This window comes from Prionailurus viverrinus, chromosome A2 (genome assembly GCF_022837055.1).
Source record: "Prionailurus viverrinus isolate Anna chromosome A2, UM_Priviv_1.0, whole genome shotgun sequence".
Lineage (NCBI taxonomy): Eukaryota > Metazoa > Chordata > Mammalia > Carnivora > Felidae > Prionailurus > Prionailurus viverrinus.
In genome coordinates this window covers 75,850,342-75,870,662 of record NC_062562.1, presented here as the reverse complement: position 1 = coordinate 75,870,662, position 20,321 = coordinate 75,850,342, and the positions used below count along the sequence as shown (strand labels likewise).

Below are 20,321 nucleotides of genomic sequence, written 5' to 3'. Positions count from 1 at the left end.
GGCAGGCCTGATTTGCAAAGTCCAAATCAGAAAAGACTGAGGAAGAAGAATATTCAATTGATCTTATATAATACACCCAAGACACATATTTCAAAAAAATGATCTGCTGTGATTAGCATTAGCTGTTCCTCTTCTCTACTGAATAAATTCCAGCCAGCTTGTCCCGTTAGGTTAGGAAAGTTCTAGTGTTGCTGATATTGACTGCCACACCCAGAACAGGAAATGGACAGTGCAGAGCAGGCATCAGAAGTAGAAGATGGAGAATGTGAGCCACAGACCTAATATCAGAGCAGCACAGTTTAAAATTTTTTTTAAATTTTATTGATTTTTGAAAGAGAGAGCGCAAGCAGGGGAGGGGCAGAGGGAGAGGGAGACACAGAATCCGAAACAGGCTCCAGGCTCCGAGCTGTCAGCACAGAGTCCCATGCAGGGCTTGAACCCACAGACTGTGAGATCATGACCTGACCTGAAGTCAGATGCTCAGCTGATTGAGCCACCCAGGTGCCCCCAGGGCAGCACATTAAAAAACAAAACAAGGGGCGCCTGGGTGGCTCAGTCGGTTAAGCGGCCAACTTCAGCTCAGGTCATGATCTCGCAGTCCGTGAGGGCTGTGAGTTCTAGCCCCGCGTTGGGCTCTGTGCTGACAGCTCAGAGCCTGGAGTCTGTTTCAGATTCTGTGTCTCCCTCTCTCTGACCATCCCCTGTTGATGCTCTGTCTCTCTCTGTCTCAAAAATAAATAAATGTTAAAAAAAATTAAAAAACAAAACAAAGAACCCTTCTTCTGACTCAAATTTATAGGTAACAGATGAAAGAAAACCAACCCACCACAGAATGCATTTGTCTACAACATAATATTGTGCTTTCGGGATGAAAAACAGTGCTAACAGCTATCCTATTTGTTACATGGCCAAGTATTACTCATATTCTTAGAAATTTACTTGCCTCCCTTATAGGAATTTGGCTCTCCACACAGTGTGCAGTGATCCAACATGTAGTCACAAACCATGACGTACCATTTCCTTCTTTTTTTTTTCCCTACCCCATCTTTAAAGTACTGGGTTCAGAAAAGTAATGCTTATATGAACGGTAACACATTCATTTACAGCAAATTTATATGTGAACAATTATTGAAGTGGAGATTCAGATTCTGGTGAATGACGGCACATTCCCCTAAATACAAAGTTTGTTCAAAAATTTAAGAGAACTGCATTTCTTGTTTTAAGTGAACACGTCTTTGTGTGCATGTATCGTTGCTGTTGTCAGGGGAGTGATAATCAGCACATAAATCTGCAGGGCATCTTCATTCCAAGAACAATGAACAATTATTCATAGCTTTGCCATTGAAGAAATCAACGGACTGTCTCCAGGATCCTAAGGACTTCCTGGCAAAGTTTCCTCCACATCAGAAACGATATATAGTGTGCATACAGTGGACTTTCAGACTCAAATGTAGAAAGCATGTGGTGTTATCATAATTCTGAGTCACTTATGATTTCCATCTGCTTGAAAACTCACACCTATGGAGTGAGTATCTCCCTACTCTTCAACGGCATCAAACCAGATGGACTGTGTATCATGCAGATGGTACACACACATGCACACATACACACAGTCACAGATCAAAAGGCAACCATTGTGTTGTTGAACAGGCTACCCCTCCCAATGATTATGCACAAATCCTTCCATCCATATATGTGCCAAGCACAAACCACTAGGGATTGGATTTTACTCTCAACTGAACTGATGTATGTCCAGAAGAGAATATATTTCTGTGAAGTCTTAATGGTGCTGTCAAAAATAACTTAACTCTCTCCATACAAAAAGAATGTTAATCAGGAGCCCCTGATTTATCTCTAGTGCTCTAAAGAGCTATCAGGTTGATCATACCAGATCTTACGACTGCAAGATATACCTGGCAGTATGTTATCACCTTGCCTTTGCTAAATAATTTAAACAGCTGTCATTGGCTGGATGTGATTGAGACCTTGATAGTGTGGCTGCTGTGATTCCAGCCACCAGCAGGTGGAGGCCAAGGGCAATGTCTGTCCCCAGCTGGGATGTTTTGCTGATCTCAAAGGAGCAAATACCCCAGTTTCCACCGGTCAGCAATTTACCTGATCTGTCACATACACGAAAAGGGAGGGGGGGAGGGGAGAATGATGGCCAACACAAATCACCAAAAGATTTAAATTAAAAATGTTAGTAAAGGCGAAGTGTCAAGGAAACAGACACTTTGACTACAGATAAATAAATAAGACATTAAAACAATTCTAAATGAACTACTTGGAAGAGGGCAGAAATTAACACGCTCCCATTCTTCTCTTGAGTCCACTAGCAATGAATTCCCATTTCTCTAGCTAAACATAACACTTAGATTTTACACACCTTAAGACTATTTCAGAAACATAGAAAGACTGTCTGCTACCTGTCTTCCTTCCTTTCTGCCTCCAGAACTGGCTCTGAAAATCAAGAATGCCCAATCCTCCTTTTATGTCTGGAATCTGTTCCACATTTTCTGCTCTTACCAAAATATCTCCAATACATATTTACTGACTGTAATAACAGAACAACATAAACGTACACGGGAAAACAGGACTCCATTTGCTCAGACTAGGTGTGAGCTCCAGATAATATCAGTGACAGATTGAAAAAGTGATTTTCAGTGACAGAGTTATCCCTCTTTTTGTTATTATTTTTATGGGTTCCAATTTGTTAGCTATTTGTAGATTCAGAAATGGGAAACATTTTCTGGACTCTGCTTACTTACTACTAGAGATGTTACAACTGCTAGGAAACACCACAATGATTAATGACTGCTATCTGTTGTTTGTTTGTTTTTTTAAGTGTCATCGGGGAGACCAGAGGACTGAAACTAGTGAAAGTATTTCAAGCCTATGACAGTCAATGTTGTTAAATTTTTCTTGTCCCCGCAAATGTTAAGGGACACACCATTATCTTAACTTCTGCCCCAAACGTACTATCTGTGTGGCACCTGGGTGGCTCAGTTAAGTGTCTGACTTCAGCTCAGGTCATGATCTCACAGCTCGTGGGTTCAAGCCCTGCGTCGGGTTCTGTGCTGACAGCTCAGAGCCTGGAGCCTGTTTCCGATTCTGTGTCTCCCTCTCTCTCTGCCCCTCCCCTGATCACATTGTCTCTCTTTCTCTCAAATATAAATAATCATTAAAGAAAACCTGTACTATCTGTTGGCCAAATAGATTTATGGTGGGAAACGGCTCATGCAAAGAGATATAAAAAAGTTCTCCCTGCCCTCGGGCACATGTTGACTGTACCCAATAGGCCCACTGAAGCAAAGGCATCCTGACTAGTGGCAATTTGCACATGCATCACAAAAACCACAAGCACCAGCAAGGGCTCTCACTTTATCACAACACGCAGATCTTACTGCTGGAGGTTCTGCCTCAACAATCTCTTTGATGGAAAGCATTTTGGTCCTGGCATTCGTGCCAAAGCCCTTCCAAACACTTGTTAGCAAAGCTTCCGGAAGTGGAATGCAATGAATTCAATGCAGCAATGGGGTGTGTATCCCACAAAGCAGGGAAACACAACAGGATGATGGAAACCAGCCAACCCCTCCAGGAGATGGCGCCCAGAAAGCAGGTCCACAGGGACCCAGATTCCAGACAAGAGTAGTGATTGGCTACACAATAATTTGCAATCTTGTGTAATTTATTGATTTATTTTGTTTACTCATTGTTTGTTTTCTTGGCAATGTTAGCTCTGAGCAATGGCGGAAAAGCCAGCAAGGTCTGAGGACTACCCTAGAATGAAATTCCATACTTACGTATCGGCTAGGCTATTTTAACTGAAAATAGGCATTTCTCTGATAAAAAAATAATGGATACCATGGGTTTAAAAACAATAGAAGAAATAACATTTCACATATTGATTTTTACTCATTTTCTGTGCTTAGAGGGGCTTTATTGTCTGTTTTACAACACACAGATTATGTTTCTTAGAAAAATTGTATCAATGGTTATATAATTTGTACTTTATTGGTTTTTCTTTTTCTTTTTAATGATTATTTGAGGGGGGGGGCAGAGAGAGAGAGAGAGGGAGACACAGAATCTGAAGTAGGCTCCAGGCTCTGACCCACAAGCACAGAGCCTGATGTGGGGCTCAAACTCATGATCCCTGAGATCATGACCTAAGCTGAAGTTGGACACTTCACCAACTGAGCCATCCAGGCGCCCCTATTGTTTTTTCCTATTTAGCAATTTATTTAACAGTTTTGTCGTTGAACACTAGTTGCTTTCTACTTTAAATATTATGCTAATACTCTGAGAAAGGTCTTTGTTTATAACCATATTTATAGCAATTGCTTAGACGACACAGGTAAATAGTTTCAACACTCAACCATAATCCCTTTATTCATTTATGAGGTCTTTATTGAGTTCTGTTTTTGAATTTTTGCCCAGCACTTTATTAGGGTAACAGTCAATATGGAGAAAATAAAAAGAATCCTACACTGAACATCCAAGTACCTACTACCTGGGACTTTCAATCCACACGTTACATTTGCTTTATTCTGTCTGTCCAGGCTGACTGAGTCATCTTTCAGTCTATCACAATGTTTTCCAGGAAATTCTATGGTGACTCTGTAGCCCTTACATATTTGAAAGTATCTTTCTGCTGCTTCCATATGTGACCAACTATACTGTCTTGGGGTTAAATAGCTACAATGTGATTTTTTTATGTTCAAAATCTGCATGTTGTTATAATAGTTCCTGAACTTTAGTGCTGGGAAGGGCAAGTCCAAGGCCTGCCTGGTTGTTCTTTGGTAGCACATCTCCCCCACCCCCCCATCCCTGCCCATGTGAAATGCTTGCAGAACTTTCTTCCAAGGTCTGAATTTAAAAGTTTGAAAGAATACATTCAGATGTTAGTCTCTCATCAATAATGCATTTTTGTTGGTGATTTCTTGTGATCTGCACGCAGCAATTCCTTCAACTAGAAAACTGAGGAAACTTTCAGCTCAAGCCTGTTTTCTTCTGTTGTGCTGGCTGGTGTTGCATCTGCCTTTTTTTTTTCCTTTTAATGTTTGGGGGAGGCATTAGCGGGGGAGGGGTAGCAAGAAAGGGAGCCACAGAATTGGAACAGGCTCCAGGCTCTAAGCTGTCAGCACAGAGCCTGACGTGGGGCTCAAACCCACAAATGGTGAGATCATGACCTGAACCAAAGTCGGACACTCAACTGACGGAGCCACCCAGGCGCCCCAGCAGCTACTCCTTTCTTTAAGGTGAACAGTTATCTGTGAATCCTCTCCTCAGTCTTTGACTCCTACATCTATTACCTTTGCTTATGATTTCCCTCTTTGTGTCAGGAGAGCTCCCTCTATCTGTCTGTCCTATCACAAAATCCATTCTCTACATTATGGCTTCTGGTCTTCACCACTTCTGCAAATTTTAATTCTAATATTACATTTCCTCCCCTTAAAACTGTTTCTTACATCATCTGCCTCATAAGCAATTCCCTTTTTATCTCAATGCGGTTACCTTATCACCACCTCTCTCATTTTTTTGTTTCACATAAGGAAGGACATCTTGGATTTTGCTGACAAAAAATGTTGGTAATTTTATCTTGTTCTCTAAAGATAATTTAAACTCTGTATCCATTAGGCAATGTTTTCCTCCTTTTGGGTTGCTCTCTCTACAGCCATTTTAAAAATGTGTTGACTTGTTTTATTATATAGAATTAGGGCAGATCTCTCTAGGCCTGATCAGTAGACACAGGACCATCTTCTTGGCTCCTTTTATTCCCCCATCTGGAGATGTCCTTTCCAGAACAGGAGCTGGGGAAGGATGCATCAAGTGTCTACACAAAAGCATCTGTCATGAATGCCTCCATATGTGTCAAAGGACAAACTGCTATGAGAGAAGCAGCAGACCCAGAATGACCTTGATGCTTCGGAAAGATGCTCCCACCCCACGGGGGGCTGGATGCCAACTGCCTTCTCCCCAGATTGGATGAATGAAACGATCACATACTTATTCATGCCAGGCTTCGTTATAATACTTTAACGATCTGTTTAATCCTCAGTTTGTGCATAGTCCTCTGGGCTTGGCTAATACTTCCAGAATACAGCACCACTGATACTTTGAAGCTGATGTAAGTTCGTGATTTTTTTTTTAATGTTTTCAGGTGTCTCATTTAATTTTCAGTTATGTGCTCCTGGGATGCATTTCATTTTCATTAAAATACTCCTGGGGTAAGTGACACAAATGGTAACTAAAGAATGTAAGAAATGTACTGTATATTGTTAATTTGGTTAAAGGACATTTTATACCAGAATCAGAGAGTAGCCATCTTCTGGATACTTGCTCTTGGAAGAGGCACTTGGCCCAAAAGGTCACTGAATTCTAGGCTTGCCAATTTACCCCAAACGTGGAGAGTAAGAATTCTGATCCACAGGCAGACTTCTGCTTGACAGGTTCAACGTATGCACATCCCACAGCCGGTGGGGAAACTGACCTTTACTGTGACTCTAGAGTTTTCTAGGCGTTACACCCCTGGTTTTTCACATTTATTGCACATTTATGTGCCCAACATCCCAATTAGGTATCATTCCCATTTTCTACACAAGTCAACGAATACTTAGAGGTAAAGCAACTCACCCTGTCAGTAAACCAGGAGCAACAGTTTGTCTAAGTCTACATTCCGTGTTTTGTCACACCATCCCGAATCCCAGAAGACAACGCACCACTCCAGAGTTCTGTAGTCATCCTGAGATGTAGAGCATCCCCATGGACTCACTGCTTCCTACTGACAACTAAGCAAGTGATGCTTGGTGAAGAATGTGAGTGTATTTTCACAAACTCTAATGCATTCACCTGTTGTCTTGGAATGCCATTCTTTATAATGAGATTTGTAGATTATAAATAAAATCTTTATCCACATACATGCACTATTTATGGGGCACCTAAGCAAACATATCATAAAATCCCTCTTAATGGAGAGCTAATTATATGACAAAAAGATAACGAGAAATGGTTGGTTGGGTAGAATTTCCCTAACATTAGTTTTGCCGATCGCCCTATAGATGCATTGTTTAGAAAGATACGTATGTGGTGGGAGAGAAGGTCAACCATCTTTTGGCTTTACCCTCTGCACTATGGAGTTACAACTGAGAACACTTAGAAACTCGGCAGTTGGACATTCTCGGTTATATTCACGTTAGAGACGAATAGGAGCCCAAAGCTGGAAGGGCCATGGGGTTCATCTAACGCAATGTCACCATTTTACAGATGAGAAAATGGGATGGAATGCCAGCACCACTGGAGAGAGAGCTGGAGTGCCAAGTCTTAGTTGTGATTCTTCCACTAATCAGCATGGGAGCTGCAATGAAACCCTGAGTCCCTCTAGAAAGTCAGAAAGGGAGATAAATAGCATAAAGGAAATGCTGGTCACAGGCCACCCTTGCCTTTTCCTACCCATCCCTTAAAATGGATCCAACCTGAGCCCTTGACTTGTCTGAAGATCCTAACATTTGTGTCTAAATACAGGATTTTCCTCCAAATGCATTTTAAAGAAAAGTCTAAGAGGCAGCTAGCATCATTTTAGCCCCAAAGACTCCTGTACTGAGACACATGCTGGTGGCTGGTACTCTTCTCCACACAAACTATATTGAAAACAGCTCAGGCCTTCATTTTTCTTCAGCAGGACTGCAGAGGTGAGTTCTCCCATGGACACCACCCCCAGTGGTGTTCCTTTCCAACGGGGCACCTGGTATTATTACAAACTTCATTTGATAGATCTATGCGCGTCCCTTCCTAATAAAGGAGTTTAGTGGTTTTCTTCCCCTTGACCTTCATCTCAATCATCTTTTTTCAATCTACTCTCTGAGAATTGCCTGCAGTCCCATCATCAACCGTCAGCAACCGGGTCTCAGCACAACTCAGCCACTGGGAGCAGGGTCGCCATGGCAACGTCTGTCAGACCTAGCTCCGTACTTTAAAAATTAAGATCTTCTGCAGAAATGCCAAAGTTAATGAATTTTTGGTTGGTCTGGCCTTTCAGGTCATGGCAGAGTATCCAATAATGATACGTATTCAAACAATAAAGTTTTAATTAGAGATTTACTTGCAAAGTCTATGACATACATACCTAGGACAAGTGGATTTATCTTTCAAAGCAAAGGTGAATACGGTGTACCACATGCTCTCAGAGATGGAGATGTGAGCAAGTACCAGCTTCCAAGGAGGCTGCAAAGGACAGCTTCCGTGGATACCGCACGTAGTTTCAGAGGCTGTTTAAGGAAAATGCCTTTACAGCACAAGGAACAGTTGACCTTGCCTGGCCGCATGACCTGTCTTTGAATGATACATAAAGCATCTGCTGCCACTGCTCAAAGTGCCTTCTTGTGAGTGGACCGACGCTTCAGTTGGCTGCCAGACACACCCAGAGACTAGACCAAAAATGGTAATCTGCAAATCACCGAAATGTCATCATGGTCTGTTGGCAAAACTCCCAATTTTGACCTTGCCAAAAACCACATGCGCCTTTCTGGACAGCCTGGAATCTGGCCAGATGATGGACTGGAGCCTGAATCTTGGGGAAGGGTAGGCAGCTGACAGCGGCATGTGGAGGATCCAACTGCACACCTCTGATGTTGCAGCCTTCGCATAGCTCGAGGTATTGGTAAGTAAAGCCTACTCCAGGGTGGTGGGTCAGCCCAGTTGCCTAGCAGATACCACAAGGGATTTGGAAATGCTTACTGCTTTAACGTAATAAGTTGTAGATTCTTGAGCACAGGAAGAGAACATATAGTTTAGCAGGTACAGCGCTCTTAAAGGAAGATGGGCACACTGGCAGAGGCAGGTAAAATCACTTCCCCAAGGCCACCTCGCTGCTTAGCCATGGAACCCATTCTCCAGACTCTCAATTCAGGGGTCTTTCTGTTACAGCCTCTTTGATACTTGCTCTACATCCAAAGTGGGGGATTAGGGGCTCCTGGGTGGCTCAGTCGATTGAGCATCTGACTCTTGATTTCAGCTCAGGTCATGATCTCTGGGTCATGGGATCAAGCCCTTTGTGGGGCTCCTCACTGAGCATGGAGCCTGCTTAAGATTCTCTCTCTCTCTCTCTCTCTCTCTCTCTCTCTCTCCCTCTGCTGTTCCCCCACTCACCTGTATTCTCTCCCTCTAAAATAAAAATTAAATTAAATTAAAAAAAAAACAAAGTGGGGGATTAGAATGCACGTTCCTTCTGAGAAGTTCAAGGCTGAGGCTGCACAAACATTTCTGCTTTCATCTTGACCCTTCAGCTACAAACCAGGAACTTCCACGGAGTCTAAGCATTAGTGGTGGGACATGCTGGGGTCAGGATGGGGAGATTTCCGCCTTGCTGTGACCCCGATGGCTTTAGTTAGATGTGCTGTGAAATCGGTCTACAAATGTACTTTTTAATAACTTTGTAAACATTTTTCAATTATTTTATTTATTTTAGAGAGAGAGCATACAAGGGAGGGGCAGAGAGAGAGAGTGAGGTAGAAAATCCAAAGCAGCCTCCGCACTGCCAAACGCAGACCCTAACATGGGGCTCGAAGCCACGAACCAGGAGATCCTGGCCTGAGCCAAAATCAAGAGTCAGGTGCTTAACCAACCGAGCCACCCTGGCACCTCTACAAATGTACTTTTATAAAGCCTGCTCTTTTTAAAAATATAGTAGCTGGTGCAGTTGGGAGATGGCTATCTATGGATTAAAATGCCAGGATTTGAATTTCATGTTACCACTTTCTGGGTGTGCGAGTTTGGTTAAACCACGTATGCTCTGTGTCTCAGTTTCCTTAATCTGTAAAATGGGACAATGACACTGAGGTAAAGCCTATTTCCTGGAGCTTTGAGATAACACACATCAAATATCAGCACTCAGTGATATCTGCTGTTACTACATGGCCCCTGTTTACTTTAACCTTACTCCCTTGGTGTTATAGTCAGACTGCCTTTCGCTTCAGGCCACACAAAGTCATTCTCAAAGAAAGCATCTGAGCCACTTGAGACTTGTGGGAACAGAAGACAATTTGTCAGAGATAACTTCTCTATTCTCCCTCAAGCAGTTTTTACTGATCATACATATGGTTCCAAATCACGTCCACTCGTGAGGAGTGGTCCATGTAAAGGGCTTTTCTACCCTGGGGGAGTTGAGAAGATACACCATCAAGAAAGGGCAAGAAGCGGATACAGAACAGTGACACACGCTAGTCTGAATGTTCAGTTCCACATTATCCATGGACTCCATAAATCTTAGCACGCTCACTCATGGAGCGAGAGGGCTGAGCCAGTGGAATGCATCTCTGAGGCTCTCATGTATGGGGAGGGACTGGAATTGATGTATGTGTATGGGGGGGGGGTTAGTTATTACTGCCTAAGCAGAGTTGCTTTTTTTAAAAAATATTTATTTATTTTTGAGAATGAGCAAGCAGGGGAGGGGCAGAGAGAGAGAGGGACACAGAGAACCCCAAGCAGGCTCCACACTGACAGCAGAGAGCTGGATGTGGGGCTCAAACCCACAAACCATGAGATCATGACCTGAGCCGAAACTGAGTTGGATGCTTAACTGACTGAGCCACCCAGGAGCCCTCAGAGTTGTCTTTTTTAACATTTGAATGGGTCTGGTCTTACACAGGCTACCCAACAGTGCTGACTGGCCAGCAATGGTTTCCATGTGGGCTTGTAAATGAGCCAATACACACTGAGAGAAGAGGGGAGGTTTTTTTTTTATCCCATTTCATTACAACCAGACATGTTAAAAACATCACCCAGAGCACAAAATTTCCTACATGACAAAAAACGTACATGAATACAGACACAAAACTTCACTCACTGTAGGATTCTACTTATATGAACTATCCAGAGTAGGTACATCCGTGGAGCCAGAAAGCAGATTGGCAGTTACCAGGGGCTGGGAGAAGGGCTTGAGGACCTGCCTAATTGGTAGGAGGTTTTAATTCGGGGTGATGAGGAAGTTTTAGAACTAGATAGAGGTAACAGTGGTGCAACATTACGAATGTAGTAAAGCCACTGAATTGTTCACTTTAAATTGATTCCTCTTACGTTATTTGAATTTCACCTTAATTTAGAAAAAAAAAAAGCACGTCAAGAGAAACACTTAGAAAATCACTAGGCACCCATCATCTACAAATAGCTCCTCGACAGTGGCAGAATGATCTGAAATCTGATATTCACCTCTGAGTGGAAGAACACTCAGAACGAACGGTAACATTACACACCCCTCACCTAGGCCTGTTCAAGAAGGGGATTTGGAATAGTAGACTCCAGAAAGCAGTTGCTTAGCAACTGGCAGGTGGTTAATGAATACCTCTGTGATGTTCAATGATGTTCATCATTGTCTGGCCTCATGCCAGAAATAGCAGTGGCCCTATTTTCCAGAGCTGGAAACTGACAAATCCAGGTCAACCAGGTCTGTGAGGTGTGAGATGTGGGGAGCTGTCCTCCAGCTTGTTACCTTCCCTTTAGTGGTGGCTAACTTCATCTCTTTCCTGTGACTTGGGGCAATGGTAGAGAGAAAGATCTAGGCCCAGCCACTTGTATCAACTTTGTGTATCTCTCTGGAGCTCACCTGCCTTTCTCTCCTTCTCCAACCACCTAAAGGAGGGTGTAGCTGAGGGGGACCTATATGAGATTGAGTCCCTTAACACTTCTGACATAGGGCCAATGTTGAAAAGGGGGTTTCTATCTTCCACGTCTGTTGCCCTCTTCTTCCCCAAGTATAGATTTCACCTACTTCTGCTGATCTTGGGGGAAACCACTTTTCATTATGATGATGGCAATAACCATACCATCAAAAAATCATTGTCTGAGGAACCTCTATGCGCCAGTTGCTGAGCTAGTGGCTTGTGTTATTTCCAAGCCATTACAGGAAAATTTGAGGAAAATTATTGACCCATTTTGCCTTTGAGGTGATGGCGGCTCAGAGGTCACAGAGCTACTATGCTGCAGAATAAGAAAGATGGCAGCATTTTTGATCACAATAAGCAGCTTGCTTTTCCTAAATATAAAAAGTAAATTATCTGGGGGCACCTGGATGGCTCCGCTGGTTGAGCTTCTAACTCTTGACTTCAGCTCAGATCATGATCTCATGGTTGTGAGACTGAGTCCTGACGTCAGCATGGAGCCTATTCAAGATTCTCTCCTTCTCCTGTTGCCCCTCCCACACACACACACACACACACACACACACACACACACACACACACACATGCTCTCGCTTTCCCCCTGTCTCTCAAGAAAAAAAAAAAACCCAAAACTAAATTATCTGAATGGAAGCAAAGAGGAGGAAAATGACCATCTAAATATTTGTGTTTTAAGATCTCTGGCTGTAGTCTCTTTCAGGACCCCCAGATTAGAGTGTCAACCAATCAAATTAATGACTCAGAATTTACTGGCACCCTGCTCTGTACTGGGTACCATGGAACAATAACAATAACAATAACAATAACAATAACAACCACAACAACAGAGACATTGTCTGGCCAGAGGGGCACTGAAAATGTAACTACTTGTTAGTGGGAATGCAGTCAAACTCAGAGAAAATAGCCGCTTCTGTGATGTTTTTTTCTATAAAAAGGGATAGATAGGTAGATAGATAGATAGATAGAACTTAATTTAAAGCATGTTCCAGAGTGGGCGCTTTGACTTTGTAGATAATTCTACGATGATGAAGGGCAGACAAGAAATCAAGGTACTCTGGCTTCCTGTCATCTTGTGTGTTCCTGTGACATACTGGGACCTCATGCCTGGAGGCACAGTGGAAGCCCCTGGCTCTCACGTTTACTCTGCACAAGGAGAAACCTCAAATGCTGTCTCCCATGCACGTGACCGTCAGGGAAGAAACCTCGAGCACGCTGCAATCTTGACCTCCTCCACCACTAGTCTGTGTGAACTTGGATGGCAGAAACTGTGTCTATTTACTGTATCAATGTATGCCCCAGATCCAGAATAGAGCCTGACATCTAGGGAGGTCTCCGATATATTTGTCAACTGAATGAAGGAAGAAACAGACACATGTCTTCTACTGAAGCACACAGAAATCTTCCTAGCAAGATTAAGTGTTTTATATATATATATATATATATATATATATATATATATATATATTCCCCCCCCCGCCTTGGTGGCTTAAGTTGGTGTTGACAAGTCTACTTAAGTCTGGTGACATCTTCAAAAAAACAAAATGCAGCGAAAACTAAAGTAGCCCCCAGAATAATGGGTCAGTGTTTCGCCTTCCAGATTTCTCCACCAATTCCAAAAACATCTTTACCTTGATCTTTCCCCCATTTCTGTTTTAGAAATCACGGTAACCCTAAATTTAATTGCAGTATATTTAAAAATAATAAGCCAAAAAAAAAAAAAAGCATTGGTCCAGTTCACATCATCACAGCAAAATACAGGAGCAGACAGAAATTTAGAAAAAATTAGAAAGTGACTTTCTAACAAGAAAATGGAACAAATGCAGGTAAAAATCTTTATCTGATTCTTAACCTAATTTTCTGATATATATCTGAAACAAATACTGATCATTTATTTTCCTAAAGATGATTTCCATCACTTATATAACATGGAAACATTTGGACAAGAAACAAGTGTTGGCTTTTAAAATGTATCCTGCAGAGGGGTGCCCGGGTGGCTCAGTCGGTTAAGCATCCGACTTCAGCTCCAATCATGATCTCACAGTTCTTGGGTTCAAGCCCTGTGTCTGGCTCTGTGCTGATAGCTCAGAGCCTGGAACCTGCTTCGGATTCTGTGTTCCTCCCTCTCTACCCCTCCCCCACTCACTCTCTGTCTCTCGACATTAAATAAATGTTAAAAAATAAATAGATAAAAATAAAATGCATCCTACAGATATACGGGAGCAATTTAGCATTGTAGGGAAAAACTAAAAACATTAGCTAAAGGGGAATAGAACAACAAACAAAAATGTAATAATTACTTCTCTTGAAAGCCCTAGGTTTCTTTGTGAACCACGGTTAAGATTTCCTGTTTTTGAAATTGCATTTGCCTTTCTCTTTTTTTTTTTTTTTAACAAAACCAACACAAACTTCACCTCATATGAGATGCATTGTCAAGACTCAATATAATAACTGTGTGGTGACATTTTGGCAGCAAAAAAAAAAAGGACCTCAAAAGGTCATGTCAACCCAATCCTGACTGATGACAGCCATCGCCAACCTACTAATTAATTCTCAGGACACAAGGTGAATTTTTTATGTCTTTACAACTAAATATCACACATCTAGCAAGGGAGAAGAACTTTCTTTGGAAAAAATAACCCTAATACTATCATACATGATTATGACCGGAAGCAAGAAGCTGTAAATCCACATTCGAGGACAAAACTACATTCTATAGGATGGTGTTTCCCTAAGTTCAAGGGAGAACATGGAGAAGAACTGACCTGATCCAAGCATGTCAATTTATGACACAGAGACAGGAGCTACCTTTGATGAGCGTTAGTCCAAGTGAGCTGCTGTAAGCTGCCTTCTTCTGTTGCCATTTTTCAGATGGTGTGAAGATGGGAAAATGAGTTACTGGAACGTTTTCTCCTCAGAGAGGGTGGCTCACAGATGGGCTGTACCTGTGGTTCCCACATAACCTCTGCGTCTCGACAGGTGCCTGAATCCTTCAGAAGACTCTCCAAATTGCCTTATATTTCACAAGGAATACAAATTGTTTTTTATTCTCCAAAGTTCACTTACAAGCTTTAGGAGACAAGTGTTTTCGGAAAGAGGAATTCTGTCCAATATCTCCTTACCCGACATGAGGGAAGCTGGTTTTAGTGATGGCTGTACCACATGGTGTGTTAAATATTTTTTAAATCAACCTTGGTTAAAAAAGATTATAAATCTTTATGGTAGGTCTGATATAGTAGCTGCTTAGTAATGGGTAGCTATTAATATTGTTCATTGGAAAAAACAATGACTTTGGACTCCGGTTGTTTTTGGTTTTGGTTTTGTTTTTTTGAGGGAGAGAGAGAGCACAAGCAGGGGAGGGGCAGAGGGAGAGAATCCCAGGCAGGCTCCGTGCTGTCAATGCAAAGCCCAATGTGGGGCTTGACTCCACAAACTGTGAGATCATGACCTGAGCCTGGACGCTTAACCCACTAAGCCACCCAGGCGCCCCTGAATTTGAATTCTGAAAACAAAAACTACTTCTGTAGGTCTGTTAAAAGAAGGATAGGTGCAATTGGTACATGGCCAGGACCTGCTGAGAGGGGACCATGGACAACTGACATTCCAGCTGGTATTTAACTCGTGAGCTTGTCTATTTCACACCTCCAATCTACGGCATGACATCACACAGCCTTGCTCAAAACCCTGGGTGTTTTGGCATCAAGCCTTACACTGGGGGCACGGAATCCATGTGCTTTCAAAGTACTGGTGAGGATGAAGTCTGTGCTGCTATTCAAAACAGAAATTTGGCAACAACTTTTTGGGACTGAAGCCATTTCTAAATCACCATCTGAACCTCATCAATATCAAACTCCCGGGTGTCACCTATAGTCTTTTGAAAATCAATTCCCTTTCTAACAGTAGTAAAACAAAATTAACTGTGTCTTCCCCTTCCTTTGTTATTTAAATAATCTTAAAGGGAACATGGGAGGACAGTTTGAAATCTGACACCCAATGGAGGGGGGCATCTGCACTGAGTTATGAAGATCACTAGCGAATGTGGGAGAAAATCCAACACTGGAGCCCTGAGACTGAGCCTCAGCGCTCTCCAATCTGAAGTCCGTGTAAGCAGCACGTCCAACAGCGACTCAACCTAGCAGAGCACAGTTCTTGTTTTCCCTACAGAACTCTGTCCAACTCTGTAAGTGGAAAATCCTTTTGCTTGAGTCTGTATTTCCCATCACTATCTTACCCTATTATTTATTTTCTACTCTATTAATAAACCATAGATTTGACCGGTGACCTACCCTCTTCCTGGTAAAATAACAACAACAAATGATAGCAAGAAATGTAACTTTAATTTCTCCAGTTATCTAATCTAGGCAATGTTCTTCTGGGGAAGAGGGAGGCTGACTTTCATCTTTGTACAGATTCTGTAAAGACTATAATGAATGGTAACCTGATTGAGATTCTTGGGAGACATGTTAACTGCATTTCATACATAAACTATTTTCCACTCTCCATGAGTATTCTGAATTAAATCTTCCTTGGTGTTATCGTCGCTTTCATGAACGCTACACTGTCCAATTCAACATGGTGCGTAGAGAGCTCAGCCTGGTGTGTTATGTGGCTGTGTGGAGCGGGGTAAGAGTGGGTTTCCAAGCAGACAGAGGGTCCCTGCCCTTGCACAGAATACAACCTCAAGGTCCCTCTTTTAAGAGCCAACACCAGATGTGGTTTCGAGGAAATGGTTGTACACATAGGAATCTTTAGATTCAAGGGTTTTTAATATGCGGTTTCCATCCGCCACTGAGACTTAACCAACCTACGAAACTAACATTGTAAGAAATCAGTATGTAGACAACAAAGTTAGTATCCTTCTGTTTATCACCCGCAGGTTGGTCCCTCCCTGCAGGGCCATTGCTAGCCCATCACAGACAGAGCACAACGGCAACAAGGCTGGTTATTTGTGAGTTCTACAACCTACCTACCATGAATGGGAGAGTCTCAGAAAAGAATTAAGACACCCTTTTTTTGAGAACCAAGCCTGAGGTTATATGACGTTTCTCACTAGATCAAAAGATCAGGTGTCTGGATATCGTCCTTTTAAAAACATAAACGAGAATGAAGTTTCACTGTCAAGGGCACAAAGGCTATTTGCACCTGGGGAGCCATGGCAGATGAGGTGATTTGGCCCAAGTGAAGCATGGATGAGAAGGGAGAAATGAGATCATGAGATGAGCAGGGCTGTGGCAGGGAAGGCAGGTGGAGGGTGGGAAGGGGGCGGCGCTCACCACTGCCCCCTCCACTGGTTCCTCAGCCCGGGTGTCCAGTCCAGAGTCCAGCCCAACAGCAGGTGTGGCGGCAGCAGGGGGCTCCTCTGCTTTCGGCTCTGTGGGTAGGGCCTGTTCAGATTCAGCCTTTGATTGTTTGTTTTAGGGTCAGAGGAAAAAGATTCAACATGTGAGTAGAAAACATCACAGGATACTGGACAATTAAGACCTTCTTCATCATCCTATGGGCAACTAGCTTCATGAAGTCCATGCTGGAAAAAAAGCTGCACATTTGGCATCAGGAGCCCTTAACTGGAAAGTCTAGAAATGAACTCTTAATTAGGCTTTTCTTTAGCATCATCAAGCACTGTCATTTCCCCTGAAGTCAGACAAAGACTTACCATTTTGGCTACTACTCGTTTTACTTACTTGCAGCTTTATGATGTCTGCAAGAGATCCTAAAATGGTACTTTCTGCCATCTCGCAGAGAGAGAGGAGATCCTAAGAGCTCCCTTAGGAGTTGGAAGGAGGTCTCGAGAAAGAGCTCAGAGGCACAGGGCTCTGGGACCTTCTGGCTCTGATACGCACTGCATTTCAAATGACCCCAAATTGAAGGGTCACTCCAATATTTAGATCAAAATGCATTCATCTGCATGACTAGGTCACCATGAAGCCACCGTCCCACTCACCTGGCTGGGAGGAGCAGACCCAGCTACCTGGCAAGTAGCCACCACAATCACAGATGCTTTGCGGCCTTGTATATTCCTGTTCAGTGTCTCGTTCTACTTTCCCCCGCTCCCCAAACAAATTCTTAGCAATCAGTCTCTTCATACAATAAGCTAATTCTGTAGGGGGCCACAGGGTGGTATTCTCTGTGATACCAATTAGACTCTTCTAATTGTGTGGCCAAGAGTGAGGATGTTCCATCCCACGGTGACCTTGACACACAGACTTCCTCCTGATCCCAATTATATGCTGAATCAAGCCTCTGGAATCTCTTCACTCCAGACTTTGTTAGTTTCAAAATTAGCAATATTAAGTAACAACAGGCCCCTTAAGAACACCACAGCCAATGCATATCACCACGGCTACTGAAAATGTTTCCCCTTTTTCAATTCTGACTAATGTAAGCACGTTTATTTAGCTGCATGATTCCACTAAATGCATGGCCATCGAAGGCACATTGAGGTCCTTTTCTATCAGGACATTTAAAGTGTTAAGAAAGTTGAAAAGTGTTTTCCTAGAGGAGTAAGAAGTTTCCAAAAAACACTGTGATTGGGGAAATCAGTAACTTCTGTCAGACTCTCCCTCATCAGAAGCAATGAAGAGCCAAAGCCCCTTTGACAAGTTCCATATGAAAGGGATGGGAAAGGTAGGCTGAGATTACAGGAAATGAATAACAAGTACCTTCGTGCTGGATTAACACACAAAATATTTCTCTTGCGCGCCACCCCCCCCCCCCCCACCGCATCTTCCACCGTGACTCACTCCATGCTCACACACACAATAAAAGAGAAAGGACACTTTGGTAGACAAGTGTGCAGCGATTTGATATTTTTATGGGCTTTTATAACCTTTAAGGGGGCGATCTGACACAACTTTTAGGAAAGAATAAGAAAAAATTCGCTCTAATACACTCTCAAGAGTTTTTTATGGGAAAAGATTTCACTTTTATTGTTCCAAAAGAATTATTTTCATAATGGAGCAAGGTTTCATAGCAGCCAAGAGATACTGTAAGCTCTCAGGATATGATCTTACCATTTTGGAATCAAGGTGATTTGCTATGAGAGGACGATATCAAATGACCTACACAACAGGGACAAGAAGGGTAATTTGACAAAGCCCCAAGGAATCCATATGCAGGTGGCGGTCCCCTTGTGGGCTGAGTCTATAAGGAGAAAGCCTGAAGCCAGATAAGGAACCAAAAGAAGCTTCCAAATATGAGTCAAATAAATATATCATCATACATATATATACATCTAGATAACGTAAAATGAAAAAAACATTTGCATCAGAGTCTGGGTTTCTTGGAAGTCCAAAGAAACTCTGAAGTTTTACTCAAGGCAAGAATAAGTAAGTGCTTTCATATATGATGTGACTTGCATTTGCTTACTGAAATCAGATAATGCAACAGAAACACAGTATGAAGAGGACGTAGGATTGGTTATGTCCCCACAAGTCACAACACCTCCCCTATAATATAATATCACGTGAGATATCACAATACAGCTGTGCAACCTAACAACTTAAATTCTAGGGGGAGAAATATAACTCACTGAGTCATTAGTAAGGATGAGACATGGTAGCATGACTGCACATCAAATCACCTGCTCCAATTTAGAAATAGAAGTCACCCTTCTATCCCTTCTAAGATAATGTAAAATTGTAAATATTTTGTCAAGATGGAAGAAAAGCACAGGCAGACCGTGAACCACATGTTGCGGGAACATCTAAAATAGTCCTGGTCAGAATTATGCCCTGTTTCTACCACTTTCTTTCTACAAGATGACTCCCTTGGCAGACTTGTGAATGGGTTGATCCAAGCCATACCCATTTACGAGCACTAGTTGCCGGGGTGGTGATCATTACACATTCAAAGGAGAAGTATACTCTAAATTTACTGGTGGCAGCAGGATGTCCCAATGGTTTAACTCTGAGACACAGAAATGGAGTTCTTCCTTTAGAACAGAATGGTTAAGTACAACCTCAGTGCACATTTTCTAGTGTCCTCTGTCATGAGATGGAAGGCAGGTCATTGCAAAGGAAGGAGATAGGTTGGGAGTGGGGTTAAGAGTCTAGTCACATTCTTGGGGCATCTGAGTGGCTCAGTCGGTTAAGCGTCCGACTCCTGGTTTCGGCTCAGGTCACGATCTGGTAATTTTGTGAGTTGAAGCCCCGTGTGGTGCTCTTCCCTGGGAGCACGGATCCTGCTTGGGAATTCTCTGTCTCCCTCTCTTTGCCCCTCCCCCAATCATGCGCTGGCTTTCACTCTCACTCTCAAAAGAAATAAATAAACTTAAAAAAAAAAGAGTCTAGTCACATTCCAGTATGGCACTTGCCTTAGAGTCCTCTTTCTCCAAATTTGGGAAAGCTAATTTAGTGGGAACTGTAAGGGCCATAGAGCTAACTGAGCCCTGAGCAAGGTTTGCAGATTCAAAAGAGTTTAAACTTACACTCAAGGGATGTCCTGTGGGCCGTAAGATGCAGACTGGGGAGATGTGCAGTTGACTACGAACCTCAGCCTTCACCTTGCTCAGACCAGTCAATGAACCAAATGTTGGGAAACTGTCCTGCTCCTGGGAAGATCCTATATAACCACAACTCAGCGGGAGAAGTGGGTTTGCTAGGATTTCCGAGTTCCTCACATGGCCCAGCCAACGTTAGAAGCTTCTGCAGTGCTGGC

General features: G+C 42.7%; 1 protein-coding gene across 2 annotated transcripts in view; it reads right to left on the bottom strand.

The window, feature by feature from the left end:
• Positions 1-20,321, bottom strand: part of AMPH (amphiphysin) — a 250,025-nt gene that overhangs the window by 13,982 nt on the left and 215,722 nt on the right. The window contains exon 17 of one of the 2 annotated variants that reach the window (XM_047851074.1): positions 16,940-17,065. The exons of the other annotated variant lie outside the window; for it this stretch is intronic. Coding sequence (XP_047707030.1) covers positions 16,940-17,065 — 126 coding nt within the window. The remainder of the gene's footprint in view (positions 1-16,939; positions 17,066-20,321) is intronic. 2 annotated transcript variants of the gene reach the window in all.